General features: G+C 41.0%; 1 protein-coding gene across 3 annotated transcripts in view; it reads right to left on the bottom strand.

Annotated features, from left to right (window-relative positions):
* The window catches only part of CUX1 (cut like homeobox 1), a 447,664-nt gene that overhangs the window by 247,628 nt on the left and 174,628 nt on the right, over window positions 1–25,408 (bottom strand). For all 3 annotated transcript variants that reach the window (XM_077294437.1, XM_077294435.1, XM_077294436.1), the window contains exons 4-5: window positions 22,455–22,533; window positions 7,387–7,524 (exon numbers count right to left, since the gene is read on the bottom strand). In XM_077294437.1, the coding sequence (XP_077150552.1) occupies window positions 7,387–7,524; window positions 22,455–22,533 (217 nt within the window). The remainder of the gene's footprint in view (window positions 1–7,386; window positions 7,525–22,454; window positions 22,534–25,408) is intronic.

The raw sequence follows: 25,408 nt of genomic DNA, 5'->3' as shown, positions 1-25,408 counted from the left end.
TGAGGAGTTGGTGACTTTCCACTATCCAGCGTTAACACATTCAGTTAGGTGGAGTTACAGGGAATAAAGTGTTCATACTGAAAGAATCGCTTAGGATCTAGTAAATCTGGTACCGAGTCCTTTCAGGCAGGGTTTATAAAGAAGGGAGACGCCTGCGGGCGGTGTTTGGGTAACTTGTCACTAAAGACCCTTTTATAGGGGCCCAAAAATCAGTCGAGTGGGAGCGATCTGCTGACGAGCAATGCACTCGTTCTTTGGCTGATCCTATAATTTATCGTCATCATTAGAGCATCTCCCAGTGTAATCATGGGATCAAATGATTAAAATAATAATTACACCAGTTTGAGGAAAAGGGCCTTTAAGCGGTGCTGACCACCTATGGTATATAGTCGATTGGTGCTCATTGGCATGTACGCTCTATGCACTGTGCACTGGCCACCCTCAGGTACTGCTGCTCAACGTCCATTCACTTCAATAGGAGCTAAGATGGTGTACCCAAGAATGGCGACCACAGAGTATATGGAGCCGTAGTTACCAGCTCTGTACACTGTGTATATGTGGTCACAGCAACATAGGAAAAAAAGGTTATTGGTGGGGTGCTGGCACATGATCGACAAACAATGACCTTTCCAAGATCATCAATATGCAAATCAAGGACATCCCCTTTAAACAGGACTTGCCACTAGATACAAAGTAATAAGTTTTTGTTCTTTTATTTCCACTGCTTTCCCAAGAATGCCCTTTTTAAAAATGTATACATCCTCCAAATGGTTCCAGAGATGGGGGAATGTGTATTATAGTACTCATTGGTAATTGTCTTTACGAAGGGTGTGTGGCTCACAATGTAATAATGCAGAGCAGCCTAAGACACGCCCCCGATGATCCTGTGAGCTACGCCCCCGAGGATCCTGTGAGCCACGCCCCCGAGGATCCTGTGAGCCCCCTCAGTAAAGACCATAACAATTAGCATTAACAAAAATGCTCATAGCTCTAGACATGTATAGCAGATAGAACAAACAAAAAAAGGAATATTAAGAAAAGGAATATGAATAAAATAAGAGCAAAAACCGTCCAGCTTTGACTTACTGAAAATATCTGATCAATGGCTGTTCAATGACCCCAAAAGATGTCTAAATTGATGTGTGTGTGTGTGTGTGTAAAACTGTTATTGGTGGACAAATTCTTATGCCCACCACATCAATAACTGTAAAAAGTATCTGAAGGCCATCTCCATGAAAAGGAAACAATCATTAGAATTGGTTCTAACCCAACATAATATCCAGAGCGTGTAAAATAAAAACAAAAACTGAGACCAATATCATCCCCTGTTAAAGCAAAGCATGGAAACCAATCTTTAACTTTCTAAATTTGTGCATTTGGTGATTTTATTATTACACATCAGATGGTTGGCTACTTCCATCAAAATTGGCAGATCTGGCTAATTTTTATCTAATGTGCATTGTCACCATTGAAAAAAAAAAAGAGCTGAACAGTACAGAGACAATCCTATCGGTGAGGGAACAGCTTCTGAATATTACTGATGACAACAGATTATTCTGCTGTTCTGTGACACTAAAACGCACCATTTTACTATCCTAAGTTTTATGTTTTCCAAATCTGTAACTTGATTCTGAAAATTCAATTTAAATTCAGTTTACAAAAAAAAAACAAAAAAACAACCATCATACTTAAAGGGGTGGTCCATCCCGCCAGCCATTGGCTGCAGCAGTCACGTGCCGTCTCTGCTTTCCTGCTGAAAAAGGAAGTACAGACACCTGCTGGGGTCTAGACAGTTGTTTTGTTTGGTTTTTTTTTTTTGCCTTTTTTTTTTTTTTTTTTTAACCCTAACTGACTGAAGTATTAAAAAAAAAAGGTCGGCAAAACAAAATGGGCACAATAAAAGAACCTTTAAAATGTCATGTGTTCACCTGGCAATGTATGTGACCATTTATTCAGAGATCTTGCATTATCATCATACCCTGTTCTCAATTAGATGGAAATAGGAAACAGACTCTGACCAGAACAGTCACATTTCTTAGTGTTTCTGCCGAGACAGGTTAACGATAATCAAGTTTTGTACTTGCATCAAGGCCAAGAACATTCAGCCTAAGAAGAAATACATAAGCCATTTAAATTGTTTTTGAGTAGCACTCCAATTAGTCTGTTTTTCCACAGTATTTTAATTAGTTAAGGCCTTCGGCTCTGAGGTGGCCTGAACTGGTGCTGGTCACACAGTCTCCTATACAATAATCACTTCAAGCTGAGACGTAGAGGACTGTCCTGCAACGCTAAGCCTCCAAACAGGGGGTATTTAACCATCTTCCTTGGCAGGACCAACACTTGAGGACAAAGGAACGTTACACCAACATACTAGAGTCACAGTCCCTGTAAAGTTCTAATATTTTTATGGTCACCAAGTAGGGAAAGTGCCCACCGAAAAAAATCACGTCCAAGAGTCCATAAAACCAAACAATACTATGGGAAGGACAAGCACTATAGCGAGACAAATGGTAAAACAGCAAGGAGGAGCCAAGGATAACCACTACGGACAGAAAAATGTAAGCTTGGCCTGGAGGGTGAAGAAACTAGACTAAGAGGTGGAAGGCATGTTTTTTTTATTCGAAAGGACAAAATTAATCATGTGTTCAGATCATCACAAAATCCATGTCCTGCTTGTGAGCCTCCATACACATTAGATAGATGTCAACCAAAGGACCTCTATCTCTACAGTTTTACCCATGCTCCTCGAGCGCACCTGTGCTATGAAAGAGCCGCTATCAGACAAAGTGTGGTCTAAAAACAAACTAATCGCGCTGTACTCACGGTTCCCGGGTCCACCAAAAAGTCACTATACGGCTCCCCATGTCTGCTATTGGCTATGGCACTGATGTCACATTGACAGTGTGGCAGCCAATAAGTGTGCTCGCAGAGTCACTGAGCTCCCCGCGAGAAAGCAGAAACACGCTGGTAGACCCAAGGACAATAAGTACAGTGCTACCTTCATATGTGTGTGTGTATATATATATATATATATATATATATATATATATATATATATATATATATATATATATATATATATATATACACACTCACCGGCCACTTTATTAGGTACACCATGCTAGTAACGGGTTGGACCCCCTTTTGCCTTCAGAACTGCCTCAATTCTTCGTGGCATAGATTCAACAAGGTGCTGGAAGCATTCCTCAGAGATTTTGGTCCATATTGACATGATGGCATCACACAGTTGCCGCAGATTTGTCGGCTGCACATCCCAAAGATGCTCCATACAAGGCAGGATGGATCCATGCTTTCATGTTGTTTACGCCAAATTCTGACCCTACCATCCGAATGTCGCAGCAGAAATCGAGACTCATCAGACCAAGCAACGTTTTTCCAATCTTCTACTGTCCAATTTCGATGAGCTTGTACAAATTGTAGCCTCAGTTTCCTGTTCTTAGCTGAAAGGAGTGGTACCCGGTGTGGTCTTCTGCTGCTGTAGCCCATCTGCCTCAAAGTTCAACGCACTGTGCGTTCAGAGATGCTCTTAGGCCTACCTTGGTTGTAACGGGTGGCGATTTGAGTCACTGTTGCCTTTCTATCAGCTCGAACCAGTCTGCCCATTCTCCTCTGACCTCTGGCATCAACAAGGCATTTCCGCCCACAGAACTGCCGCTCACTGGATTTTTTTTCTTTTTCGGACCATTCTCTGTAAACCCTAGAGATGGTTGTGCGTGAAAATCCCAGTAGATCAGCAGTTTCTGAAATACTCAGACCAGCCCTTCTGGCACCAACAACCATGCCACGTTCAAAGGCACTCAAATCACCTTTCTTCCCCATACTGATGCTCGGTTTGAACTGCAGGAGATTGTCTTGACCATGTCTACATGCCTAAATGCACTGAGTTGCCGCCATGTGATTGGCTGATTAGAAATTAAGTGTTAACAAGAAGTTGGACAGGTGTACCTAATAAAGTGGCCAGTGAGTGTATATATATCTCTATATACATAATTGTCTAAGGTCCACTTCCGTTTGTCTGTCTGTCACGGAAATCCCACGTCGCTGATTAGTCACGGCCGCAGGCTGCGACCAATCAGCGACGGGCACAGTCCAGCCGCGAATTCGCCCCTTTCTACTCTGTCAGCGCCCCCTCCAGTCAGCGCTCACACAGGGTTAATGGCTACGTTACACTGCGTTATGCCACGGTGTAACGCAGTCCGTTAACGCTGCTATTAACCCTGCGTGACCAACTTTTTACTATTGATGCTGCCTATGCAGCATCAATAGTAAGAAGATATAATGTTAAAAATAATAAAAAAAATAAAAAATCATTATATACTCACCTTCCGTTTCCAGCTCCTCACGACGCTCCGGTCCATGCATTGTGGTCTCGCGAGATGATGACGTAGCGGTCTTGTGAGACCGCTATGTCATCATCTCGCGAGACCACAATGCATGGACCAGAGCATCGTGAGGAGTATTGGTAAACGCCTGGGCTGGATCTGGGGGCAATATACTAAGTGGCTGGGCAATATACTACGTGGCTGGGCAATATACTACGTGGGCTGTGCAATGTACTACGTGGGCTGTGCAATATACTACGTGGGCTGTGCAATATACTACGTCGCTGGGCAATATACTACGTCGCTGGGCAATATACTATGTGGCTGGGCAATATGCTATGTAACTGGGCAATATACTACGTGGCTGGGCAATATACTACGTGGGCTGTGCAATGTACTACGTGGGCTGTGCAATATACTACGTCGCTGGGCAATATACTACGTGGCTGGGCAATATACTACGTGGCTGGGCAATATACTACGTGGCTGGGCAATAGCATATATCTAGAATACCCGATGCGTTAGAATCGGGCCACCATCTAGTATACATACAGTTATATGAAAATGTTTGGGCACCCCTATTAATCTTAAGCTTAATGTTTTATAAAAATTGTTTTTTTTTGCAACAGCTATTTCAGTTTCATATATCTAATAACTGTTGGACACAGTAATGTTTCTGCCTTGAAATGAGGTTTATTGTACTAACAGAAAATGTGCAATCTGCATTCAAACAAAATTTGACAGGTACATAAGTATGGACACCCTTATCATTTTCTTGTTTTACATACTCCTACCTACTTTTTACTGACTTACTAAAGCACTTTTTTTGTTTTGTAACCTCATTGAGCTTTGAACTTCATAGCCAGGTGTATGCAATCATGAGAAAAGCTACTTAAAGTGGCCACTTGCAAGTTGTTCTCCTGTTTGAATCTCCTCTGAAGAGTGGCATCATGGGCTCCTCAAAACAACTGTCCAATGATCTGAAAACAAAGATTATTCAACATAGTTGTTCAGGGGAAGGATACAAAAGGCTGTCTCAGAGATTTAACCTGTCCATTTCCACTGTGAGGAACATAGTAAGGAAATGGAAAAACACAGGTACAGTTCTTGTTAAGGCCAGAAGTGGCAGGCCAAGAAAAACATCAGAAAGGCAGAGAAGAAGAATGGTGAGATCAGTCAAGGACAATCCTCAGACCACCTCCAGAGAGCTGCAGCATCAACTTGCTGCAGATGGTGTCACTGTGCATCGGTCAACTATACAACGCACTTTGCACAAGGAGAAGCTGTATAGGAGAGTGATGCGAAAGAAGCCGTTTCTGCAAGCACGCCACAAACAGAGTCGGCTGAGGTATGCAAAAGCACATTTGGAGAAGCCAATTTGTTTTTGGAAGAAGGTCCTGTGGACTGATGAAACCAAGATTGAGTTGTTTGGTCATACAAGAAGGCGTTATGCATGGCGGCAAAAAAACACAGCATTCCAAGAAAAACACTTGCTACCCACAGTAAAATTTGGTGGAGGTTCCATCATGCTTTGGGGCTGTGTGGCCAATGCCGGCACCGGAAATCTTGTTAAAGATGAGGGACGCAGGGATTCCTCTCAGTATCAGCAGATTCTTGACAATAATGTTCATGAATCAGTGACAAAGCTGAAGTTACGCAGGGGATGGATCTTTCAGCAAGACAATGATCCAAAACACCGCCCCAAATCTACTCAGGCATTCATGCAGAGGAACAATTACACTGTTCTGGAATGGCCATCCCAGTCCCCAGACCTGAATATCATTGAACATCTGTGGGATCATTTGAAGAGGGCTGTCCATGCTCGGCGACCATCAAACTTAACTGAACTGGAATTGTTTTGTAAAGAGGAATGGTCAAAAATACCTTCATCCAGAATCCAGGAACTCATTAAAAGCTACAGGAAGCGACTAGAGGCTGTTATTTTTGCAATAGGAGGATCTACTAAATATTAATGTCACTTTTCTGGTGAGGTGCCCATACTTATGCACCTGTCAAATTTTGTTTGAATGCAGATTGCACATTTTCTGTTAGTACAATAAACCTCATTTCAAGGCAGAAACATTACTGTGTCCAACAGTTATTAGATATATGAAACTGAAATAGCTGTTGCAAAAAAAACAATTTTTATAAAACATCAAGCTTAAGATTAATAGGGGTGCCCAAACTTTTTCATATAACTGTGTATATATATATTTATATATATATATAGGTTTGGATGATCAGAAACACTAATAGAGAAATAATACAGAACATCTGCAAACATTTACGACTAGATTCATCATCATTTTACTGGTGACTGTGCAGCATTTTCCAGCGCTCATGTCATAGCTAGTCTTATTAATTTTTATTAGTTTACTACTTTATTGCACCAAGTACCGATATTGTCATGGCTTTAGCTATTAAAACCCAGAAGTGTCAGCCTGTTTGTACAGACGACGCCAGGATTCTTTTAATGGAATATCCAGAAGATTTGCTGCCAGTCTATCCAGCGCATTAATACCTAATGTAACAATGCAATATCAACAAATGTGCTTGTTTACACGGGAGGGGCAGTCACTGACGACTGTCACAGCCCCATCCTAAGAAAACAAATTAATGGCAATTACAGCAATGGTTTTACACGTTTGCAAACGCTGAGAATATTAAAATGCATCAAGATATTAGCTAAGAGGATGTTCTGATCTGGAACCATCTGCTTTAGAAGAAATCATGGCTGCTGTTTGTAGGCACAAGGTTAGAGGAGGCAGGGTTTTTATAAAGCTGAGAAATATCCATCACCTGGCCGTTCCTAACGATGATGGTAAACAAGTCGTAACCATAACAGGCTAATTAAGGTCTGAAACCATGGCCAAAGTTATCTGAGCACACAAATCTCCACGGGTGCACAAACTTTTACACGCCACTGTATGTCAGGAAACCAGTCTCTCTTCTATCTTATTGGAATGATCTCCCAGTCAGTCGGGTGATCAGAGTCCCGTGTATACACATAATATCCCACATATACACATAATATAGTACACACCTTGATTCTTGACTTCAGCAAACTCTTTGTTGTATTCATCTAATGTCTCTCGGAGTTTCTGATTCTCTGTTTCAATGTCGTGCATTCGCTGAACCTTTAGTTGCAATTGCTGTCCCAGATCCAAGGCAGGTACTGGATCTAAAGTTTAAAGAAAAAAGAAAAGTTCACTTTTTGGTGATACCAAAACTGGTCAATGGCTTCCTGGGACTTTGATAACAATGTATTATTAAGGTAAGTATATGGAAGGATGCCAATCAGTGCGGTCTCTCCAGCAGACACAAGCATCAGCTCAGAAGTCGGCTAGAAGTTGCTATTTAGCGGTTGTACATTAGTGGGCACACAGTATCTCCTCCCTGGCAATAGCGATGTATATAAAAACAGCACACAGGTCGTATATAGCATCATAGCAAGGTCTAACATGTACACGGTCCCAAACCTCAGCCTCCTTACCGATCGCCCATAGGGTCGGTGTAGTGAGCAGACATCCGTCACAGCAAATGGAAGGCTGTGCGCAGCTTCGCTACGTCTCCAGGCATGTTTACATCTATATTGTGTATTTGTACATGGATACCTGTGCATTTTTATATATATGTTACAGAAGTTTATGGTGTATATATTGGAGTTGGTGTAAATCACTGTTTTCGCCGCGGGCCATCGTCCATGACAGTAATCTGGGGTGATTGGATGTGAGCTGTGAGAAAAGCCTTCTATGTGATGGCATGTGGGGCTGTTCTTTTGATGAGATGGCCTGGCGTGACATCACAGCGCAGCAATGACATCATGTCAGGCTGGCTAACCAATAGAAGGGACCCGAGGTAAGAGGCGGGGGGGTCTCACCGCTCCCACCCAGCGGCCACAGATTACACACGTGGCTTATGGCCCGGGCTGTGCTCCCCGTTTCGCACCAACTCTAATACATATTTTAGATAGGTTTATGCACGTGTATCTATATTTATATATTTCTGCGTCCGAGATTCAGGAGAACAACGTCTACTCTCCTCCAACTTCTGTTCTGACAGTTTCGTATCATCAGAGACACCCAGTGTCCCTATGTAACACTGAACTGCTAGGGCAGCGGGCAGGAAGTGTTGTCATAGACACAGGCTATTCCCACAAGAGGTCTACAGCTTTGACCTCTGAAAATTTGGCACCGGAATAAGATGTTTATTTAAAACACGGTACGGGGGAATTTAATGCAGATCTTTTTGTAGTTCCCCTTTAACAACATATTCCAAACCCAGCCTAAAAAAAAGAAAAAAAGGTCTTCCCATGAGCGAGACTCATTCATCAGAAAATCGGCATTGGTTATAAATAGAGACTATGACTTGACCAGACGTGTTTTATGTAATTACAGTGGATGAGAATGACACCCATTAGACTGTCTGTCTCTTAATGCATACTTATTGCATTACGTTCACAATTGGACTGACCACTGCGGCATTGATTTCCAATACTAAGATAATCAGAGCAGCTGCTGGAACAATACTTGGGAAAACATGTGATGGGGGTCGGTGGAGCAGAGAGGACTCGGGAAAGATTATTGAATACATGTCTGACGAGGGCGCCAGATTTAGTGGTAGAAAGGCAGGAAAGATTTAGTCTCATCCAGAGGAATGCTAAACATCAAACTAAATGGATCAACAACAGTGTACATTAGCGAGTTCATTTAACTTCAAAACATTGCAGTCATTCATTCTCCGGACCACCCTCAGCTCGCAGGAACATAGTGTGTATCTGTTAACACATTAGACATGGACACATGCTTTTCCTCAGCTACCCGAGAGGAGACTGTCCCTCCGTAAGATGGTACCGGATTTCACTTGATTTCGCTCTACAATTAAGGAATTCTGCATCCAATAGGTTAAACAAAGACATATTGTAATCCACATACGAGCTGGACTGCTCCCAAGTCACTAAAAAAAGCCGTAATTCATATTAAATAGGATGGAGACAGACAGTCGAGTCTTCTAAACGCTAGTTAAGAGTTCAGGAAAAGCCCGGTCACTTCTCTGATTATTAAGTAATGACAGCAGCCTTTAAAATTAGAAAGCAAAGAAGTCTGGAGAAGCGCAGCAGCAGCTACCCTGCAAAAACGGCAATCTAAAAGGGGAGAAGAAAGCCTGGCCCATAGTACGGAGCGTAACAGCTGTTCATACGCTCTTATTAAATGTGAGGTCAAAGGGAACATTGTACAATGCATGTATACACACACATATATACCTAGGAAAAATCACGACAACAAAGAATTAAAATACAAAAGTTCATATCTGTTAATCTATGGGTATATATGAGATTATAAATAGGCATACTTTATATTACACGCACACTCTAGAGAGACGAGTATGGCCTTTAATGCATTTTTTTTAAATTCCAATACAATCATAATTTTGTAAACATTCATTCCTCAATATCTGTGTATGTTAGGGAGAGCTAGTTTTTTTTCTTCTACACACCTCCATAGACCTAGTTAGTTGACATTTTGGCTGCTTAAAGCCACCACCAGAGGGAGCCCAAGAGCTAGCTGCCTACTATTGATACATTGTACTCATAAGCTCCCCCTAGAGGTAGCAGCAGGCAGCCACAATTGTATAATTTACCTTTGTACCTATGTTGTGTTTTTGCAGCTTGCTTCAGAAATCTACAACCCCAATGAAGATATTATTAAAGGAGTTTCCAGCCAGTTGGTTAAATGTGTTGGAAATGCAAGTTGATTAAAGTGCTACTTATGAAAACTATCCTGGTGGTCAGATTTCAGTGCTGGTCTGCTCCCTCTTTTGGGTTATTTTCGAACAAATAAGGCAACTATATGTCCCCTAGTGGTGTCTGCATGTGATCAGTGAAATGCTTGATGTGGACTGGCTGCCTGGCTCAGTGGTATAGGTCAGCCGGTCTCCTTCTCGTCACGGCATTAGTCTTGACTGAGAAGGGGGCTGGCTACAACAGTGAGAAAAATGGCCAGCCTGCCAAGTTGGCAAAAAAAAAGGAGGGGAAATTGATTGGACCAGTGGAAGTAATGGGACAACGGAGCAGTTCTAATAAATAAACATATCAGAAATGTAAATTGACTAAACTTATTAGCAAAGGTAAACATTTGGCTGAACAACCCCTCTAACTGATATAAAAATTACATGATGACAGAAAGGTGAACATTACCTTCTGGGCCTCCATACATCCATCAATTATGATACAAATCCTTTCTTCTTTTTTTAGCAATTATTACCTTATTGATTAGGGTAAAAGGGCTTTTAGTTGTAATAATAGAGGAAATGTATAAATTAACTTGTAAAGAGGGTTTACGTGAAGTTACAATGTTACTGCATCTTTCCAGCGTTTGCATTTTGCTGTAGGATTTTACAGAATCCTCGCTGTACTGGGCCTCTACAACCTCTTGATCGCCCGACGCATGGGGTGAGGGGTTAATGCAGTATAAGGGTGGAATAACAGCAGAATGCGATCATAGGCCGGACACACAAAAAATTCTATGCCCATATTCCCAGCCCTGTCATACTTGTACAGAAGCTTCTGGCACAAAATGTTTAATTTATGTTCCTATTTCAATATAAAATTTTTAAAAAATAGCAATATTTTGGAAACCATGCTTAAAATTAGTACCATGCAACCGTGTGACAATTATAAATCTATGGCTTTAATCACTTTAGACAGAGTAGACTTTACTCCAAGAGGACACCTTCACCTAAACGTTCAACCTTGAAGGCTGACATCTTTCACTGGAGTGTCCACTTACTCAGCAAAAGTGAAGGCTTCATTTTTAAAAGACACTTTCGATATCTCATTTCAATTAACACCAGAGTAGATGTTGTTCAACATTCTTGGAGGAGAATCTGGTTTTCTAATAAATCGTCAAAAACAGACGTATTTGATATACATGGATTCCAGGTATTAGCAAAAAAATGTGCTACTGTAGGATCGGATGCAGATTTTGCTAGACAAAGAACCAAACACTTCATTAGAGGGGTTTTCCAAGAACAAAGTACATTTTATTCAATAGATATTGGAATAATTAGTTCTACAATTGGATGTGTTTAAAAAAAAAAAAAAAATGTTCCTGTGCCGAGATAATCTTATAAACGCACCCCTGCTGTGTACTGTGTAATGGCTGTGTCTGACTGTACAGGGACATGGTCTGATCATACCAAATAAAAGAGAGTATACAGACGGGACAAAATGGGATTACAGCTGCTGCTTTCTGTGAAGTAAAACCTTTCCCTTCTTGCTTTTAAACAGGGAGGGAAATATTTTACCTGACAGAAAGAATCAGCTGTGAACTCATGCTGTCCTGTCTGTATACTCTTTTGCTTCCACCCCTAACCAGGAGCTGTGGTATGCTTCAAGAACTATTGATTAAAATGTAGTTTGTGGAAAACAAAGGTTGTAGAGTCTGTGTCCATTTTAGTGGAATTGGAATAAAATGCACAACTTGGTGTAAAAATGGACCGCCATTGAAGATATATAATAAATTGGGTACAGTACAATGCAGAATGTGTTGTAATTTTTTTCATAAGAATTTGGAAAGTTCTGAAATGTCCTATAAATATCTGTTCTGTTCTTGATCTAAGGACCTCGGCTTTTAGTTGAGATGAATCTGCGCTGCACTTTATGTACATGCTCAGTAGTGATCAGGGCTGTGGGGTCGTAGATGAGATGAATCTGCGCTGCACTTTATGTACATGCTCAGTAGTGACCAGTGCTGTGGGGTCATAGATGAGATGAATCTGTGCTGCACTTTATGTACATGCTCAGTAGTGACCAGTGCTGTGGGGTCGTAGATGAGATGAATCTGTGCTGCACTTTATGTACATGATCAGTAGTGACCAGTGCTGTGGGGTCATAGATGAGATGAATCTGTGCTGCACTTTATGTACATGCTCAGCAGTGACCAGGGCTGTGGGGTCATAGATGAGATGAATCTGTGCTGCACTTTATGTACATGCTCAGTAGTGATCAGGGCAGTGGGGTCGTAGATGAGATGAATCTGCGCTGCACTTTATGTACATGCTCAGTAGTGATCAGTGCTGTGGGGTCGTAGATGAGATGAATCTGTGCTGCACTTTATGTACATGATCAGTAGTGACCAGTGCTGTGGGGTGGTAGATGAGATGAATCTGTGCTGCACTTTATGTACATGCTCAGTAGTGATCAGTGCTGTGGGGTCGTAGATGAGATGAATCTGTGCTGCACTTTATGTACATGATCAGTAGTGACCAGTGCTGTGGGGTCGTAGATGAGATGAATCTGTGCTGCACTTTATGCACATATGCTCAGTAGTGACCAGTGCTGTGCGGTCATAGATGAGATGAATCTGCGCTGCACTTTATGTACATGCTCAGTAGTGATCAGTGCTGTGGGGTCATAGATGAGATGAATCTGCGCTGCACTTTATGTACATGCTCAGTAGTGATCAGTGCTGTTAGGTCATAGATGAGATGAACCTGTGCTGTACTTTATGTGCATGCTCAGTAGTGACCAGTGATGTGGCGTCGTAGAGGAGATGAATCTGTGCTGCACTTTATGTACATGCTCAGTAGTGACCAGTGCTGAGGGGGTTTGAGAAATTAAGGAGTCGGAGGTTTGGCTTACAGACTCCACAGACCTGGGGAAAACCCCTTTACTATGTAAAGAAAGTTTGTTGCTTCACAACCACTGACCATGACACAAGCATTACGTTCTTGCCTTCTATGTACTGATTGGGATATGAAGGAACAATTAGCCAGTACTACAATACAGCTAAATGACATTTTTATTACATTTACATATTAATTTCTTTTTTGTTGAATGCTGAAAAAATGACTTAATTTGTGTTATTCTTGAGAGTTTTTCAGTTTTTATCTTGGAACAGATGCACTGGACAGTTTGGAAAGGATATGCTGTTAAAGTGAAGCCATCATCAGAAAAGGACCTATTGTTTTATTCAACTTTTTTTTTTTGTTTTACATGCATTTAAAAATGTACTTTTTTTTTCCAGATTACTATCTTTAATAAAAATAAATAAACTAGTAATTTTGCCATTTTTACACTGTCCACTGGGACGTTTTCAGACTCGTATTTCCTGTCCTTTCAGGAAAGGTTTACAGGAGGTTCCATACCATCAGAGGCAGGATTACAAGGATGTAAAACCTCTATACACAGCTGCTAAAATATAGGCGATGTCACACCTGACCTGGTGCTCCCCCTTCCTTCACAAAAATCTTTGTACAGGCGTATTAGCAACTTTGAAACAAAAGAAAGGGTCAGTGGTCTGACCATTGTGGCCATCTATGTACATGTGTTATTTCCTGAAACAAAAGGAAGTTTAAGTCAAGAAAAGCCCCAGTGGCCATTGTGAAAATTGGAAGATTCCCATTTTATTTTTTTAAAACAGAATACATGCTAAAAAAAAAGGCCAAAAATATTTGAAAAAAATAAATTTAACAATAGGCTATTTTCTGGTGATAGCTTCCCTTTAAAACTGGATTATAAACTGATAATTGTCACTTTACTATTGGCTAATATGTGCCATCGTTGTAAGGGATCAGATACTGTAATAATATTCATTGTCTATTATATAACAGAATTTTTTTTTCTTTTTAAGATGCTGTCTCATCATGACAACCCCTGTCTATAAACTCAATTAGACAATCCCTTTCAATTATTTGGATGATACTTGCGTTACGCAACTTGACCTAGTTCTATACATATTGCTTTTAAATAAAAAATAAAAAAACACGTTATAGCCCCTAAGGTCATGGGGTTATTAAAAAAAAACAAACAAAAAAAACGTCTCTTGTCATAAAAGTTAATTCAATTTACCAGGTGAAAAAAAACAAAAACATTTCACAAAACTCTTCCTATTCCCTGGACACAATTCAAAGTCTGCTGGGAAGTGACAAAAGCTCAGGAGATATCGTTCTCCCTTGGGAGTATGGAGAACAGCTTGTTCAGGACGTTCTGCAAATGTTACTAGGCACCAATGCATCAAAGGCAAGAAAACAATGGTAGTCTGATTGGAAGAAAACCAATAGTTGAAGGTTTGACATAGGACTCATGCAACCAGCAATATCCGAGAAGATCTAGGCAGTCAGGCTCTTGTATTATTACAACAGTAGAAGATAAAACCTCACACAACTCACCAGGTTCTGTCAGTGATTATCTTATATTCACAGATTAGGATCTAACAGTAACTATGGAACTGCAGCCAATATTAGACTTACATGAAAGTCACAAGAGAAGTTTGGAACATCTCGGAAGCCTCCATCCACACGCGGCACGCTTGTCTCATTAGGGTTCTAAAAAGTGACAAAATCAGTGGCTTGCCAATTCACATATTCCCTTTCTTTCGCTAATATATTGAAAATGCAAATCTGCATCAATTTATTGTCTAGGCGAAAATCAGTTATTGCAATTGGGCTTGGCGTTCACTGCATGAAGTCCAATGATCTGTGATTTCTTGTGGGACGAGTGGGTTTTCTGGCTCGGTTTTCCGGCAGATGTACATGAGAAGATACAAGGTATAGAAAGTCAGGATTCGTGGACTTTGATTGCGCTGCTGATACACAAATGGATCTGAAGACAAAATAATTTGAAGTGGTTTATTGGCAACGCGTCTCAGAGTTAAATCTGTGGTTGTCCTGAGGAAGGAGTCAGATATGACTCAAACGCATTGCCAATAAACCACTTCAGATTATTTTGTCTTCGGATCCGTTTGTGCATCAGCAGCGCACTTGGAGTCCATGAATCCTGGCTTTCTATACGCTGTATACCCATATTTGGATGATGCAGAAGCTGACAACCATGTAACAACAGTGGTTGGGTCCCACACAACCCTAGTAGGTGAGCACATTACCACCGATCATCAACCTTATATACTTGGAGAAGACCCTATTGCACTTTGTACATTCTTTCAGAGGATGGAAGAAGGATTGGAAGTATGTGATCAATCATACTTCTTGTTAGTTTAACTCTGAAGTCCATCATTTGCAACTGACGCAGAAGGTAAATCATTGACCCTTTATGTACTGAGGTGGGTCACGCAGAATTCAGAAACTACCATTGACTAAATGATAAGGTTGCTGAGATTCGTATTAGGATCAATAGTTCTATCACCCGCTGGACTAGCGTGTGGGAAAAATGATGACAGCGATCTCAAATCTGATCACAAAGATACATTTTCTTCAGCAGATCCCATCCCATTCAGCAATCCAATGTCTAGATCGGCTGATTTGAGCTCATTCCTGTCTTTGATCAAAGATCCGATGGTTTAAACCTTTCGATGTCACTTGTCAATGTTCTATTAAAAATGTGCTTTTTTTATCTTAAGAAATATCTGAATACTCCACTTCAATGATGAGCTGTGTGAGTGAAAGAAAAATGTTTTATAACATTTTCAACAACTGGAACTAGGAAAAAGTCATTAGGTGTATGGCCGGCTTGAAATCATAGATTTCTTACAACATAAATATCCTAATTAGAAAAAATATATATATTCAGTTATCAATACTAGTCAATCACTAAGAAAAAGTTTTAGGGTGTAGGGGGAGGGGTTTCTGTGAAGTATTACTTCTACTACTATTACTACTTTACTACAAGAGCTCTGTGACCCTCCTACTTCCTCTACCATACCTGGTGCCTCTTCTGCTTAGTAGACCCAGCCTGACGCCATTACGAGGTCTACTATTTAGAATAGACGCCAGGATGTGCACCAAAGAGATGTTCTTGAGCAAAATTGCTCTCACACGTCTTCAGCTTTGACAGGCCCGTGAAATGTTTCAAAATCTTAGTTAATGGTATATCCAGCATTTTATTGAAAGCTATTTGGGAGTCTTAAACAAAATACTAATAAACCCTTAGTCATATTTCACATAGTATTGTTCTAATATCATACAGTGCCTACAAGTAGTATTCAACCCCCTGCAGATTTAGCAGGTTTAATAAGATGCAAATAAGTTAGAGCCTTCAAACTTCAAACAAGAGCCGGATTTATTAACAGATGCATAAATCTTACAAACCAAAAAGTTTTGTTGCTCAGTTAAATTTTTATAAATTTTAAACATAAAAGTGTGGGTCAATTATTATTCAACCCCTAGGTTTAATATTTTGTGGAATAACCTTTGTTTGCAATTACAGCTAATAATCATCTTTTATAAGACCTGATCAGGCCGGCACAGGTCTCTGGAGTTATCTTGGCCCACTCCTTCATGCAGATCTTCTCCAAGTTATCTAGGTTCTTTGGGTGTCTCATGTGGACTTTAATCTTGAGCTCCTTCCACAAGTTTTCAATTGTGTTAAGGTCAGGAGACTGACTAGGCCACTGCAACACCTTGATTTTTTGCCTCTTGAACCAGGCCTTGGTTTTCTTGGCTGTGTGCTTTGGGTCGTTGTCTTGTTGGAAGATGAAATGACGACCCATCTTAAGATCCTTGATGGAGGAGCGGAGGTTCTTGGCCAAAATCTCCAGGTAGGCCGTGCTATCCATCTTCCCATGGATGCGGACCAGATGGCCAGGCCCCTTGGTTGAGAAACAGCCCCACAGCATGATGCTGCCACCACCATGCTTGACTGTAGGGATGGTATTCTTGGGGTCGTATGCAGTGCTATCCAGTCTCCAAACATCACGTGTGTGGTTGGCACCAAAGATCTCGATCTTGGTCTCATCAGACCAGAGAACCTTGAACCAGTCAGTCTCAGAGTCCTCCAAGTGATCATGAGCAAACTGTAGACGAGCCTTGACATGACGCTTTGAAAGCAAAGGTACCTTACGGGCTCGTCTGGAACGGAGACCATTGCGGTGGAGTACGTTACTTATGGTATTGACTGAAACCAATGTCCCCACTGCCATGAGATCTTCCCGGAGCTCCTTCCTTGTTGTCCTTGGGTTAGCCTTGACTCTTCGGACAAGCCTGGCCTCGGCACGGGAGGAAACTTTCAAAGGCTGTCCAGGCCGTGGAAGGCTAACAGTAGTTCCATAAGCCTTCCACTTCCGGATGATGCTCCCAACAGTGGAGACAGGTAGGCCCAACTCCTTGGAAAGGGTTTTGTACCCCTTGCCAGCCTTGTGACCCTCCACGATCTTGTCTCTGATGGCCTTGGAATGCTCCTTTGTCTTTCATATGTTGACCATGTTTGAGTGCTGTTCGCAAGTTTGGGGAGGGTCTTAAATAGTCAGAAAAGGCTGGAAAAAGAGATGATTAATCCAAACATGTGAAGCTCATTGTTCTTTGTGCCTGAACTACTTCTTAATACTTTAGGGGAACCAAACAGAATTCTGGTGGGTTGAGGGGTTGAATAATAAATGACCCTCTGAAAAGACTTTTCACAATTTAAAAAAAAAATTAACAAAGAAATAACATTCTTTTTTGCTGCAGTGCATTTCACACTTCCAGGCTGATCTACAGTCCAAATGTCACAATGCCAAGTTAGGCTACGTTCACATTTGCGGTCAGCGCCGCAGCGTCGGGCGCCGCAGCGGCGCCGCATGCGTCATGCGCCCCTATACTTAACATGGGGGCGCATGGACATGCGTTGTGCTGCGTTTTGCGCCGCATGGCCGCAAGCGTTGGACGCAAGAAACGCTTCAAGTTGCATTTTTTTTGCGTCCAACTTGCGGGCAAAAACGACGCATGCGGCGCAAAACGCAGCGTTTTAGCGTGCGTTTTGCCGCGTTTTTGTTTGCGTTGTGCGCTGCGGCGCCGACGCTGCGGCGCACAACGCAAATGTGAACGTAGCCTCAATTCCAAAATGTGTAAACCTGCTAAATCAGCAGGGGGTTGAATACTACTTGTAGGCACTGTATCTATGTAACATCATCATAGAATTTGAATATGTGAATTTCCTTGGAGTACTTTGGGTTTTCTCTGAAAAATACCCCCCAAAATATATTCATATTTTCTTTAGGGTGTGATGCAAAATAATTAAATCATAAAGCGAAGAAATAAAATATATAAAATAAATAACGATAGAATTCTGCCATTAGTGTTTTTTTAGGCCCTTACATTATTTTTGTATATTTAAGGGTCTATTTAAGTATTTTGGATCCCATTTTCCCAACCAAGTGGCTGTAAGGCAATGGTCACATGTCCAGTAATCATCAGTTAGGACCAATCCAGCAATAATTCGTTAACAATACAGTAGTGCAGATACATCTTTTTAGTCCGGCTAAAAAACAAAAATTGATTTCAACTGGATACGTTTTTTATTTTGTACGTTGAAGTCTATTGAAAACAGATTAGTTAAATAGTCATCTGTTTTCTTCCATTTGAAACTTACCCAGTAAGCAAAAAAAATGGATCTTTATCAAATGGAAAAAAAAAAACGGATGACGATTTACCTAATCTATTTTCCATAGACTTCAACATAAAAAAACGGATACAGTTGAAATCAATTTTTTTTTAAAATCTGAACAAAAAAAAGTTATCTGCACAACTTTTTTGTCAACTGATTACTGCTGGTTCCGTCCTAACGGATGATTACTGCACATGTGAATATAAAAGTCACCAAGTCAACATTTAAAATGGGGCATGTGGTCTAAGCCACAATAAAAGCCACTTCCAGGGCCATTCAGACGCAGAACTGTGTAAGTTACACACGCCCGCCTTTGCTTTAGGATAAAGGGGAATGCCCCCTTGTGTGTCTGCCTTATGCTACTACAACACATTCCTGCATACGTTACTTTTTGCCAGGGTACTCTAGGCTAATATAATCATACGATTACATAATTAAACCAGCTGTCTCATTATAGAAAATCAACTGGAATTCAGGGCCTAATTAGTCATACAGCAATTAGCATGCTGATGAGCAACTGATGAAAAGCTGCCTGGATTTCAAGTGTGTCAAGACCACCCAGTTATTTAGTAGGCAGGGGGGCACTGAATGGCGAAGCAGAGATTGAATGCCGGACATGTCGATTATATTTCACACACAAGCTACAGTGCCATTCTGTTACCTGATCCGCCCAGGCGAGCCCTCCGCACTCCCAGAACACAGCAACCCGATCTAATTGTAACGTGCAAGTACAAAATACAAAAGGGGTCAGTACCATGTGCTCTGGACTAGCACCACTGTCCAAGTGGCAAACAAATAGGTCATGGTCAAGTGTTCTCCAGAGAAGTAGGCCCGAAATAAACAAAGGAAATGTGTAGCAACCATAACAATATTTATTCTTTACAAACCACTGTCCCTATCCTGTCCGGTTAAAGAGGACCCTCTAAAAAAAAAGGATTAAGTTCCTTGAAGTCCCCATGGGCTAGCCACACAAAGTAACTCTCCTCACTGAAATTAATTATGAAGGAGGCAAACCGCCCTCAGGTTCCCCGTTCTCGTACTGGTTACACGCCACTGCCAACAACCGTACAGTACATTGCTTTACCAAGAAATGCCAGCAGCAGGCACTGACTACAAATGAGGAGGACAGAAAGGCTCACCGCAAAGAAAACAAGCACCAAAAGTCATTTCATGAAGAAAAAAATAATTTCCTAAAAGAACACGGAGAGCCAAAAGTCATCTCCATCACTCCCATAAACTTTAAATTAAGAGTCACTCCATTAAAAAAAGAGAACATGGACCCCAGTCTCCTCATCGGTTGGTGAAATCCTTAGTAATCAAGAAACTTCTCATTGTGGGGTGAAGGGTCTTTGGAACAACCAAAAAATGTAGTAACTTGATAACTAAGGTCTCTGTTTGTGAATAGATTAAGGGGTCTATAATTTTTCCATTGGTTAATGGGGTTGTTTGGTTTTTACAAAACCATGTCTTGGAGCCCACCTCAAATAGGTGTATATGGACAAAAATGATATCTGAGAGCACAGTGACCACCGTCCGCATCAATACACTCAGTGGCCCCATTAGTGCAAAACATCCAAATCCCGTTTTCCAAGGCTTCAGACGTAAGCCGAGACGGAGCCACTGGTATGATATGAACATAGCCTTATCAGTAGTCAGGTATAGACGTGTATATGTAGATGCCCCACCCCAGTTATGCACCAGTCCATGTATCAGGGCTTCTCGCCTTAATTAAAATGCCGTCCTAAAGTAAAGTAATTATCCTATTTACAATTCTTCCAAACGGTAAAACTAAATGAAGCGAGTAGCAGGAGACTGAGCTGAAACTGCCACACCTGCTAAATAACTATAATTAAACGGAGGAGAAAGTTCCTAACTTTAATTGTAGTTCCCAGAAAACCTTTACAGAGACACAATGTAGTTCCTAGTCGGGGCCTTGCTTGCCTAAGGGCAAGACGAGTCCATTGATAAAAGGGTTTGTAACATGTTTACACTACTAAATTATAGCTCCTGAATGCTGTTCCTATAGCGTGCACGTCATGCCGCTTAGCCAACAATGCATCACCATCATGGGACACGGAAGACAGCACAACCGCTGGAGAGCGACTTTACATGGAATAACCTGAGAATATGCCGTTTATGAGACCTCGGATGTGTCTCCCCCTCCCCGAGTTCCATCAGAGGTTCAGAAGGGTGTCATCACAGTTTGGTCCATGTTTCAGCGGTTTTTTGCAGATGAGAAAAATAAAAAAAACTTATATCCATCAGTCCATGAATACAAGGACCTATAGGCATTCACTGCTGATTTTGTCAGACATTCGGATCAATATCAAGGCATGTCTCCGCGATTTTATGTAGACCTCTAGTTAAAAAAAACAAAAACTAGGACATGAACAGAGACTGGAGAGACATTAAAACCAGATTATTTTAGCACTACTTGTGTCTTGGTGAAAGAAAAATTTACAGGTGGAAGATTATGAAAATACAGGTACATAAACGCAATCACAAAAAAAAATGGTATAAAGAGTTACAGACCCCAATTGGCAAGAAAATAGTGCAGTGGCCCCTTCAGTGCACCGCCTACTTGGCTGATTGCTACAGTAGATGGCAGAAGTATACAGCTCCCGACCTCTACAGGCTGGGGAAGGGTTAAACACTTCATAGTAACTGCATCAAAACTAAAAGCGCATCCTAATCCCCCCCAAAAGAATGTTTTGTCCCCCTCACTAAAATCCTGTTTGCTTTAGCTAAGAGCATGTTTTTGGTATAGCTCACTTAGCAGGTGCCTTTCACTCTATGTCTCTTATATGACAGGTCTTTTAAGGTGAACCTGTGGTTTTAGATTTAAGGAAATACTTTTATGTCTCAACCCATCGACACAGTGTTCATTACTTTGCTCAATCATTTACTGATGAAACGTTCTGTAACTTGCCACATCCTGTATTAAATCACTAAACTGAACCCAAAATATCGGTGGGAAATGCCCAGTTCTGCAGAAGAGAAAATGTAAATCCTTCACATAGATCTTGTTTATATTCTTACTGAATTATGGGAAGCTTGACGAGGGCACATGAACTGTACATGAAGTAATATCATATTTAGGAACCGGTGTGGAAGAAACCAGGGTTACCCCACCAAACGCCGATCTGCTCTACATGTGTGTCCCAAACGTGTGGCACGCATGACCGATCTCATCCAGGTTTCCATCATTCCCATTCATTTTCATCACAGCTACCTTATACCATGGAGAATGAGTATGGGGATTCTATCATTGTCAAAATTACTAAGCTTCCTATTAACGAGACCCCCATTGATGCAAACAGCCTCATCATAGAGGAAGAGCACATGGTCTCCTCTAGTGCCACCCATTACAATCCAATAAATCAACATTGGCCCATTAATCCCTCCCTGACATTGAACATACCGGTACGTCCTGCCAACACATCAGGATTTGTAGCGGTATTTTGTGCTGAAAATCCTGAGCGTGTGCACATACCCTTAGGAACAACCCATGACGGAGATTTCCCATTCTAGTGAATAAATGATATAAGTCTTTTTTTGGGAAGACCCCATCAATGAATATCACCTCTTGACATACTGTAATACTGACATTCTTGCTTCTACGATCTTACAAACGTAACATTGCAGATTTCTAATTCTGGTTTCGGCAGATCCCATATATCTTAACATAAAACTATGTGTATATAAAGGCATGAATACAATTACAAAGGTCACATTATCGACAGAAAAGCAATTGAGTGGCACAAGAAGGGTTGGAAAGAACACTAATGGTTTACCTGGGACATCAATTAATCTCTTATAAACATTCAAGAAGGCAGCTTCAGCTTCTTTGCTTCTTTTACTTAATGCATCGATCTAGAAATAAGAAAGAAAATGTTATTACTTCATACCATCGCTGATCGGGTCATTTCCAGTTTTCATATACGGCCCCTATGCAAGAAATAAATGCCGCTAATCCAGGCTAGACATACTATGCACTGAAATAGGAAAGATTTTACTATTTTTCCATAAAGTGCAATTTTGCAACAGTCCTTTCCATGGACGGTGTATTTTTTTTTTACTGATGTATTGGTTAGGTTATTTTATCTTACATTTTAATCACATATTATAATATTACTTTTTTTTTTTACATCTGGATTCTACCAATTTACTATGTTTCTTCAGTAATGGTTTTAAGCTGGGTGCAAAACATGATAAAACATAAAAAACACAAATACTTTAATAAGATCAGAAGTGTTTTAATTTACAAGGATTATTTGGAATCATTGTATTTATTCATTTATTTTTACTATGGGTCTAAGAACTAACAGGCAGGTAGTTGTGTGTTCTGCCGGTGTTGATCTCTGCCGTAACAGAGTAGTCACAGACCGCTCCTGCCGGCGATTCTGCGGCTTCCACTGCTTCTCGACTGCTCTGTTGATGGGGCGTGACTGTCAACGTCATGCTGATTGGCAGCAGGCTCCCCGCTTCATAACTGCGGGGAGCCAGCTGTCCGTCAGCATGACGTCGGCAGTCACGCACCCTTGGCCAGAGCAGCCCGGATGGGAAAAGCTGATCTGTTGAAGTAAAGCAGCAGAATCGCCAGCAGAAGCTGTCTGTGACTGCTCTTAGCCACCCCATCTGTCATCAGACAAGGAGGAGACACATCAGAGCTAGCGGGGCCATTTAATTAGCAAGAAAATCACCCAAAGGCTTTTCTTAAGTACAGTCAGACATAAGAATGCCTATGTAAAGGAGGCTATTACACTACGAGCCCTCATAGGAGCAGTGACCACGATGAGTCCTCCGAAGGAGGCACTCACCTATTTCTCAATTTATCACAGTACAATAAATTAAGCTAAATTAAAATAAAACTGTTAGCAGAGATACATTTAGTTTAATCTGTTTTTTCAAAAAATGTCACCATTTTCTCCTTTCTGGAGGAGAACCAATTTGCATACCCTTCCCTAAGGGGCACATTAACTGGATCTCTGTAGGAAAAAACCATTGTCCTTGTGCCCCGCAACGTAGTAATTCCTAACAGCAATCCAGGACCTTGCTCGGTACTAACCAGAAGCAAATACTTCAAGACCGCAGTCTACAGATGCAGGTGGGCTGGCTACTATCCGGATTCATGGCTGAAGCGTCTTCAGTGACATTGAATTACGCTAGATTTACACTTATCGGGAAAGGGTGTTCCTAGGAATGCTCCTTTCCTGATAATAAGGTAGACAGGCTGACAAATGAGAAAAACGATGCTTTGCCGGATAAAACTATTTTTAAGCAGACATTTTAGGGGTTTCCCCATGAACAAATGTTAATTTTAAACAATAAATCTTGGAATAATGATAAATTCCACAATTGGATGTGATTAAATAAAATGTTCCTGTGCTGAGATAATCTTATAAATGTGCCCCTGCTGTGTACTGTGTAATGGCTGTGTCTGACCGTACAGGAACATGGTCTGATCATACCACATCTCCTGGGCAGGAAAGGAAGCAAAAGAGTATACAGACATTACAGCGGGGATCACAGCTGGTTCTTTTTGTGAGGTAAAACATTTCCCGGCCTGTTTTTAAACAATATTTTACCTCAAAGAAAGAATCATTTGCGATCCCGTGCTGTCCTGTCTGTATACTCTTGCTTTCCCCCTGCCCAGGAGCTGTGGTACGATCAGACCATTTAAACACATCCAATTGTGGAAATTATTATTTTTCCAAGATATATTGATTAAATTGTACTTTTGTTCGTGGAAAAACCCCCTTTAAAGATCATTATTCTTGGCAGCACACCACCCTGTGCAAGCAGAACATGTGCTGCTGAGAAGAATGACAGTCCATGCTCAAAGAATGATCTATTACTGATGGTTCTGAGTGCAGGGTACAGTATAGCTCCCTATAGGCGGCACAAGGGAGATGAGACAGACTCTGGAGGGCAGTTTGTTCCTCTGCGACACTTTTGGAAAATAAACAACCTGAAAATTTAGAATGGATGCCAATGTCTGAAATTTGCCTTTTCCTATTACCTACTGCAGCCTTATGGCTGAAATGACATCTGTCAGTATTTGTGTTCTCAGATCTTATTTTTTAACAAATATTCCTAAAATTACAGATGAAATGCTCCATTGTAATAGTTATCACAAATAGGCGAGTACGTTTATATGTTCAGTAAAGAGAAAAATCAAAAATTCCAGAGAATGATAGTTGTGAAGAAAAAAAAAAATTTAAAAAGGTGAATCTAGCTTCTCGCAAGCATTATTGTAAGCATTAAATTTGTATGTCTGCCCAGAATCAGAGAATGTACTTTCAATAGATAACTTGCCTTTCTAATATTCTGGCAAAAAGTCAGTACGATAAAGTCTCAACTTGCGCTTCCTGGCGTGATATATCCCAGTGTATGATTGCAGGAGATATGCAGCTTCATTGACAAGTATAAATTGAATTTCACTGCATACTCTTCCCCTAACGGGGGTTAGTGCTGAATTTTTCATATTTCTTTTCCACTGTTGAATATTTGAGTATCATTTTATGAAATATGCGGTTTCCTCAGATGGTACGTGACAGGACTAATGGAAAATGCATTCCTTCCCATCCCCGATACATACCGTATTTGAATTACATTAAATAGCCGGTTGACCCCATTATTAAATAGTGTAAAACTGCACTTATCGTTATTAATGGGGCCAAGAAAACGCATTATCCACAGAGGCTGTGAGCTGGCAATTAGGCCAGGCCTAAAACGGTTAAACCAG

This window comes from Ranitomeya variabilis, chromosome 3, assembly GCF_051348905.1.
Source record: "Ranitomeya variabilis isolate aRanVar5 chromosome 3, aRanVar5.hap1, whole genome shotgun sequence".
In the NCBI taxonomy this organism is placed as follows: domain Eukaryota; kingdom Metazoa; phylum Chordata; class Amphibia; order Anura; family Dendrobatidae; genus Ranitomeya; species Ranitomeya variabilis.
This window is presented reverse-complemented; position numbering and strand designations above follow the sequence as displayed.